Genomic DNA, 8,631 nt, shown 5'->3' with positions numbered 1-8,631 from the left:
TAATTTGTGAAAAAAATAATCAATAATCACTTATATTTAAATATTACAAATTTTGTGTAAAAAAATTAATGATCACTTATATTTAAAAATTACAAACACCATTTATATCTCAGTGTCCATCAAATCGAAGTACTAACCGGACATCTCAATTCAAACAGAAAAAAAATTTAATAGCACAGTAAATTATATAGTTATATTTCATTTTCACAATATTTTGGATACCATGAAATCGATTGATAATAGAAATGAAGATTAAGTTGCAACATTTAAATTTATTAATTAGCATATGATAATTTTGAATAAACTTAGGAAGATTATTATCATTGCCTTAATTGTGATTCTTACATATGATATCGCCAATTTGAATTAGTTTTAGTAAAAATTATATATATAACGCATTCTTATCAATGATATAATTGAGATGAGTAATTATAAGTTTAGTTTCGAATTCAAATTGGATTTTCCCGCCCGAATTCAATGGTCATCTTGAAAGACAATAATTTAAATTTCAACTCGAATCAAAGTTCAAATTCGAGCACGATTTTAAATATACTCTTAACACTCTAATTAATAGACATTAAAGATTGACTTTATAATAATCGAGTAAAATAAATTAAACTCGAATTTGGCTCAAGTTACATTTAAATATGTTTGAAAACTTGTTTTAATTTTATAACTGGGAAATTGAATTAAAATTTTTGGTAAAGTTCTCAATTTGACTTGGTCAAAACAATTAGCATTATACCCAATTTACTAATCGACACTAGTTTGAGAAAATAGTGAGTGTGACCCTAACATGGGAAGGCCATTGGGCATGGGCATACCTCGGACCAAATCATGCCTATTACTAAGCCTCTCCTCTCTTCTCTCCCCTATGAGAGAAGGCCAGACCAAACTTGGCACTTTTGTCGATAGATTTGATATCCACCTCAGTTGAAATGGTGATGAGCGACTTTAGGCACCATTCATGCTGGATTAAAGCACTTGCCTTGCCAAAGTGGTTGACATGTGCCTTTACAGTGGTCAGTGGATCCAATGAATGCTGAGTACCGATAGTGATGGTATTCTCATTACCCGAAAAACTGTGGGTCACCTCTGCACCAACAGCAGTGTTGGTCAATGGGCTCACAGTGTGGTAGTATGATGCACACAGGGTGTTACCCTTGTCATTCCTGAAGCAACATAAGTTACGACATTTACTAGAGACAAACTTCATGATATGCCATTTAAATCAAACAGCATTCGATGAAACTAGAAGGGTCATTGGGTCAAGCATTCAAGAAAACCAAAAATAAATGACTTACAGAGTTAAAGCAGCAATAAGGTCAGAATTTGTAAAGCTTGCTCCAAAGTTCAATTTGGTCAAGCCTCCTTCTTTGGTATCAAAAGAAATATCGCTCCCAAGAGCAACAGTACTGTTTCCCAGAACACCATGACCGTCATATCCGGTTAGTAATGTATCAACTTCAAGGTATTGCTAAGACTTGGTGGATCTCTAGGAAGAAAGCGTTAGAGAATCAAGGTACAACTATTTCTTGGAGTCTGTTTAAATCCAAAATTATGCAGCAGATTCCTTTCTACCCATTAACCCGATTTAGAGGAAGTACCACTAGAGATCACCTACAAGCGAGAGGAAAACAATTCAAGAAGTCAGGAAGTAGTTCTTCTAGCTCTGGTGAATCGAAACAGTTTGGCTCAAGACAGAGTACGGGAACTTCAAGTATGAATTGCAGAGATTGTGGAGGTTCACATCTCAGTGATCTTTGTCGTGGAATTTTTGGAAAATGCTATTTCTGCCATCAGACAGGACACTATGCTAGAAAATGTCCTAAGCGTAACACCGTCGAATATCAGACCGGGAGTTCTTTTAGACCGATATTTCAGCTGGAGCAACAAGTTTCTTTGGTTCACTCGAATCAACCTCCGTTACCTCAGACTTTAGTCCTTGCTCTTAGCGAGGATCAGCAGACTCTGACTGCACCCGACGATGAACTAGCAGGTAACAGTTCGTTTTTGTTTTCTAATTTTCTGACTGATTGATACTGGCGAGTCCCTTATCTTCTTATTGAAGAATTTGTTTATGGTTTTTCTTGTCTATGAGCTTTCGAATTCAGTAGTTGCTTTTCTTTGCCTGTGAGAGTAGGGATGAATTACGGCAGGGTAAGTTTGAAGTTTTGAATTTCGATTGGATAGGAATGTGATTGAACTGAGCAGTTTGGTACTGAAGTATCCGATCTTAATTTATTGTCTGTTTAACTGCTTTAATCAGTACAGAGCATCGGTGAATTATTTTAGAAAGTTTTCAGATTCAGATCCGAATCGACAGACGATTGGGAATCCTCTGGTAAGAATTTTTGATTTTAGGATTCTTGATAGTTGTTCTATCGAATGATCATTTGTTACAGGATTGTACGGAAGAGTTCTCAATGAATTGCAGTTGATGTCATATATTGTAACCCGATCTGGTTGATACACCAGTGGTTATAGAATTGCTGACGTTGTCAGAATGAGTTTCTAGTTTTGATCCCGATTGTCAGATTGAATTATGCACTGATTGGAGATCAGGATGTCATAAACTAAGGGTTCGAGAAGAGAACATCCTCGTGATCGTTTTTAGAATGAGGTTTAGTTGTTTGAATTTTGGTCTTGACGTTTGATTTGACAAGCGTTTCTGCAGTGTTCATGAGTTTTTAGGAACCGAATCTTTCAGAAGTTTTAGCTGCATTTAGAATTTCTTATCGTTGTTCTTGTCCTTTTCGGAGCGAGAATTGTACTAATCGTACAGAGCCTTGGAGAATCGTCTTACAGATTGTGTGAAGAGCAGTAGTATGCTATTCTTTAGACGTCTGAATTCTATTGGATTGAGTTGTCTTTCCTTGATATGATTTGATCTAGATAGACCTCCGTATCAGGAATTTGAAGATTTTTGGGTTTAGCAAGTTACTATCGCGGATTATTCTAGGAATTCTTATCATTGTAAAGCCGATTATTCGACTGTCTATGAAGGATGCGTCTTTCGTCTGAAGCGAATCTTATGAGACCAGTTTTATTGGTTGAAGAGGAGATTGACAGTGCTTCAGTATTATTTTTCCTTTTTGTACTGATGATCGTGTAGTACCTTAATTTCTTCTTATCGAGAATTGGTTATATTCTTATACAAAGTAATCGCATTAGTCTAACATCGAAGCAGCTGAAGACGCTCAAGACTCAATGTCTGGTTCTTGATTCTGAGCTCGTAGCGATCTTATTGATTGGAAGATCTGGCATCCTTTTCCTATGAGAAGATTTCAATAATCTTTTCTGATCTTAGAAGTTGAAGTAATTGTTTCGCAGACTGAACGGAATTTGGAAACAGAGAAGAGGATTAGACTGTGAGGATTTCCGACTGCGAATCTTTTTAGCTGAGGAATTGATTGCAGCAGCTGATGTTTGAGTCGAAAGATTTATCCTTATTTTATCTACTACAGTTATCCTCTTTGACCGATGGTTTCTTCACTTTTGGTTGGAGTGTAGATCTGTTCTTATTTTATCTACTATCGGAAATTCTTCTTGATTGATGATTGATGCAGTTTCGATTTAGAGTTGAAGCAGATATGATGATTACCAAAGTTCTTGCATCCGAGCCAGATTTTTCGGTTCGAGGCAGAGTATTTAGAGATTGGCACTTGCGATGTATTCAGTATTCTTTCAGATGATCGAAAGGTATACGATGATTGAAGATTCAGATGGGATAGAAGCAGATGAAGAACAATATTAGAGGTATGTTTTTTTTCAATGTTCTAAACTGTCTGCAGTTGATAGCAGAAAGAGAACGACCCGACGGTCGGTCGTTCAGTTTATTCTGGTTTAGAATTGGATGGAGTTCATGGTTGGTGGATTCGTCACGAGACTACTATGGTCAATCTGAGTTTGAATTGACATCCCAGTTTGATTGACCGATTGACGAATCTACTATTGTTTTCCTTGCAGAATGATTCTCAGACATGATCAGATGTTTGATTTTCTGTCAGAAATTTTGTCAGATTGTTTGAATATCGAATTTGGTCTTTTTAGATAGAGATCTGTGTTTTAGCCTTTCTTTTGGTATATTCTTCGAAGAGACTTTTGTTATTCGAGTACATCTAAGTACAATGATTATCCTCAGAGCGACATACAACCAGAACAGATGATATGGATTTAAAGCCTTTGCCGAACTATTTAGAAAAGTTCTTGTATGAGCAGTACATGCCATATCTTAAGCTCAGTATTACCAGATGTGGTAAAACATGGTACCGAATCTGAAGGTCCATGGTTCGAATTAGAGGAAGTTATGAGACTCCCTGAGCCAGGGAAGAGAAGATAGGGAGTATAGTGCGTGATGCTTGTACTAGCTGACGATTGTTGCTAACTCCTATGAATATATTGTTTAACCGCTGTCAGATGACTATCTTGATGGCTTTCTTTCGATTAGTTGCACAGACAGAAATGAGAATCTCTAATGGAATATTTCGATGAGATGTACGAGCAGGAAGTAAATCTCATAGAATTGAGAAGATGATTTATCTGAGTCACCTGATTTGAGACCAGATTTGATTAGATGTTATTAGGACAGATGAAGAATTGTCTATCGAAAAGGAAGAAGACTTGAACTAGAAAGTCGAAGAATACAAATTTTAGATGCAGAATTCGTATTGTGATCGAAAAGATCGAATTTTTCTAAATATTTTTATTTCAGAGGATTTGTCAGATATAAGAATAGAGAGGAATCTTTTTTTTTTAGATTGTTTTAATCTCACGAGAGTCTGGAGATGATGGGCGATCTTGCCTACAGACTTGTTTTATTCCGTCTCTTTCTGGTTTTTCACGAAGTGTCTTCCGTATTTTGATGCGGATTATCACCAGATTTTCGTTGTTGAATTACCAGATTAGAATTTCTTTTGCTCTTTAGCTGATGAGACCGGAATTGTTGAAGTGACGAATTTCTCGAGATGACTGATTCAGAGTATGACCGAACAGAGTAGCAGCTCCATTGCCAAATCGATTCAGTTGTGTTTGTACAGTTGAGCCGATTCGGTTTTGAAGAAAAAGTTAGAATAACAGAGTTTGTTTGGAGCAGCAAATTCAGAGTTAGTCCTGAGAGGAGAATCTTTATTGCAGTTTTGACTCTATCTCGTTCTCTCGAACTTGAACCGTTTTTGATTTCGAGGACGAAATCTATTCTTAGAGGGGGAGAATTGTAACGCCCCGTTTTAATCTTAATTGATGTTATTTTAGATATTCGGTGATTTTAGAATTCGAGAGGCGACTTTTAATTAATCAGAGACCTTTTTGCAATTTTCGGAAATTTCAGGGACTAAAATGCAAAATTGAGTTTTGTTATATGTGTGGCTTTGACTTAGCCATTATATTCATTCTCCTTCATCCTCTTCAACGTGCCATCACCATGAGAGGCGACCAAAAAGCTTTCAAGCTTTTGTGATTTCCATTTTAGCTTAATCCGTCCGACATAATTTATTTCTGAGTTGATATCTTCGATCACAGCGACGAGTGCTCCGTTTGGAAGTAAGTTTATCTTAATTCTAAGAGGTTTGAATTTTTGGATGCCTTTAGAATTGATTTATATTCGGAGATGATGATGTTGAGATAGCTGTGATAGTATATCTAAGACGGTTCGAAGATCTATCGACGATTGGATTTGATTTGAATTTTCTTATGATTTTCGAAATTGTGGATTTTGAGATGTGTTGGGATTGATTTGGAATGGATGTTTGTTGAATGGAATGAGTATATTTGATTCATATTATGTTGTCTGCATTTCCGGTTTGTTAGAATATAGCCTTTATGCCGTCAGTTTGAGTTTTGGGAATATCGTTTTGATGTTTTGATTGTACCGAGTTTGATGAGGTTTTGATATCGATATTGATCTTGTGACTTCTTATTTAGATTGAATCGAAGTCGGTGGAGTTGTGAGATTGCAGCTTTGATCAGTTTGAAAGATTTGAGACGGTATAGTATCGATTTTCTTATTTATCAATCGAAGAAGTTTGATTGAGTTTTAAAATGAGATTGTTGTTTTACAGATTGAAGATTGTGAAACGACGAAAAGGTATCAGACGACTTTGGAATGGAATAGGACGATTAACTTGAATCCGAATTGATTCGAGTGTCCTAGAAGAAAATCACATACTTGCATGTTTGAATGCTTACTTGAATTTATAATTGAGAATTTTATTCGAATGCATGAGATTACATATGCATTCATATTGAGCCCTTGATTCGTTCTCAGATAGAATTAGACGATTTGGAGATTATTGTTGAGGGGAATTGGTAGTCGAGACGAACTCCAATGATTTGGGTAACTCTCTATAATGCTCCAAAGTCTAGAGGATGCAAGGTATACCGCATTCACCTCGATTGGGAGAGTCGGTGAGTCGTGGGAATATCTTGGCCTCGGGATCCCGATTTACAAGACGAAATTCCTTTGATTATCTTCACAGATAATTTTCGAACCCCAAGTACATGCCTTGCATTTTATTGCATTACGAATGACATGTTGTTTATATATATATCATGATTCGATATATTACGTGGAATTATATGTTATGTCTCTTTTACTGAGAATTGTATTCTCACCGGATTATCCGGCTGTTGTCTTTGTTTGTATGCGTACTTGGAAACAGGTGGGGCAGGACCGAGTCAAAGATTGCATGGCTAGGTGGACGAGTTGATAGAGTGAGGCCTTGTTGTTGTAGAAGTCGAATATGTAATCGAACTTAGATTGTATTCGAACTTGTATTGAATTCTATTGCATTGAATAAGATAGACTGAAGCATGTTCTAATAGTTTGAGATTTTATGACTCTATAAATACCTTGTATTGATTTATGAATGTTTAATGGATTTAGTTTAGAAGAATTGGAGTTGATTGGATCGAGTAATCTATTTTCTTTTCTGCAGATTTGTGTCGCTCGATCGGTTGAATCTTACCGATCGAGCGAGCACCCCTAAGCTGAGGCAGATTGTTGGACTTTTTGTGCCAGCTCGATCGGTAAGATTTTACCGATCGAGCGGAGGGCTTATGATAAGTCTCGGCAGAGACTTGGATTTTATGGCCCGCTCGATCGGTAATGTTCTACCAATCGAGCGAGCACTGTTTCAAAAAAAAAAAAAATTTCCTTTGCTTTTAATCTTGGATCTTGTATGCTTAATTATTGTTTATCCTGAGATTAGATGTTTAGAACCGAGGTCTCACAGACAACGCTTTTTATGTGTTGTCTTTGAGCGCGGTCTTTCACAACACTGGCTACGACAACGCTTTTTCACAACGTTTTTAAAAGCGTTGTGTTTTGCAAGGACAACGCTTAAATCACCTACGACAACGTTTAAAAAGCGTTGTCTTTTCTCAAATAAAAAACAAAAAAAAAATTAAAATTTAATTCATAAATTTTCAATATTATAAATCACTCAATATTCAAAACTTTTGAAAAGATTTAATATACAATATTTCAATATTATAAATCATTCAAATATAAAAAAAAATCATTCAAATATAACAAATAATCGAATTCTTCATGTTCATCTCGGCCATGTGCGCTATGCTTTCTGCCTCAAACCGGAGTCGGCGATCAGACCAACTCTCAAGAACGAGTGTCTGCTCTCAAAGAGCTCATTATCTAATATGATATCTTTATCATCTGTGTTTTCAGGTACATCCACGACAATCTGAAAAGGAACAGAAACCAAATATGAAAAAGAAACATAAGAATGTTGAGTGCAAAATTACCAGAAATCGAGACACAATTTTCAGGTTAAATAAAGCACCTGAAGGAGGAGATGTTTTTCCGGGCAACAGGATTTAGTGACTGTTTCCTTCACTGGATTTCCATCACGACATGGCATATGGTATTAAAACAACACAGAAAATAGTAATAAAGTCTCTAGGGAAATTATCCTCTATAAAATTAATGTTATGTTGAAATAATTTCACTTCTTTGTTCTTCAAATTAATCATGTGATTCAACACGCACTCAAGAATCATATTGGACATGCTGATGGTATGAATAATTAAATGAAACCAGGTAAAAACTTGTTGATGGATGATATGAAACAAAGTTAATAGATAGCTCCTTAAGTATTTCTTGAGTTAAAAAAACAGAAGAAAGGTCTTGGTTTTGAAGACAATACTCACCTGCTACATAAATGGTAGTGGCATTGATTGCAAGTCCAATGATTTCAAGATAGTATTGCTTGCGTGAACTGCAACCTGACAACAAAAAAGTCTTCCTTATATGGCAGGATAGCATCCCCAAGCTGCAAAATTCGGGAAATAGCATAAAATTAGAGGCAATGCTACTATATATAAGTCACTTTGAGGTGAAAATCTTGATATGCTAAAATCTTAAGGGGCCAAAGGTCTCTCACACCCTCAAAATGGTAAATCGTTGCACCAAACCTTTTATTTAATCTCCTAATCCATACAGAATGCAAAATCATATGAAACACATCAAAACATATCTACTTCTGATTCAAATAAGGCAGAGATTTCTCATGAGAGTAATACAGTAGATCTGTCTGCATGTTTCTTAGAGGAACGAAATAAAAGTTTCACTTTAATCAAAGAATTTATATATATGGATCTGAATCGAATGCTACA

At 35.9% G+C, this 8,631-nt stretch overlaps 1 protein-coding gene and 1 long non-coding RNA gene across 2 annotated transcripts; both read right to left on the bottom strand.

The window, feature by feature from the left end:
* Window positions 1-847: 847 nt before the first annotated feature.
* Window positions 848-1,585, bottom strand: LOC140888871 (mitochondrial outer membrane protein porin of 36 kDa-like). Its single transcript, XM_073296576.1, has 3 exons — window positions 1,582-1,585; window positions 1,305-1,464; window positions 848-1,172 (listed from the first exon to the last, which is right to left on the bottom strand). Exons 1-3 carry the CDS (start codon window positions 1,583-1,585, stop codon window positions 848-850), a joined length of 489 nt encoding a protein of 162 aa, XP_073152677.1.
* A 5,966-nt stretch (window positions 1,586-7,551) lies between these two features.
* On the bottom strand, window positions 7,552-8,285 carry LOC140886439 (uncharacterized). Its single transcript, XR_012151557.1, has 3 exons — window positions 8,167-8,285; window positions 7,800-7,852; window positions 7,552-7,700 (listed from the first exon to the last, which is right to left on the bottom strand). It is a non-coding gene; the product is annotated as an uncharacterized lncRNA (long non-coding RNA).
* Between the last annotated feature and the right edge of the window lie 346 nt (window positions 8,286-8,631).

Source organism: Henckelia pumila, chromosome 3 (genome assembly GCF_033568475.1).
Source record: "Henckelia pumila isolate YLH828 chromosome 3, ASM3356847v2, whole genome shotgun sequence".
Classification (NCBI taxonomy): Eukaryota; Viridiplantae; Streptophyta; class Magnoliopsida; order Lamiales; family Gesneriaceae; genus Henckelia; species Henckelia pumila.
This window is presented reverse-complemented; position numbering and strand designations above follow the sequence as displayed.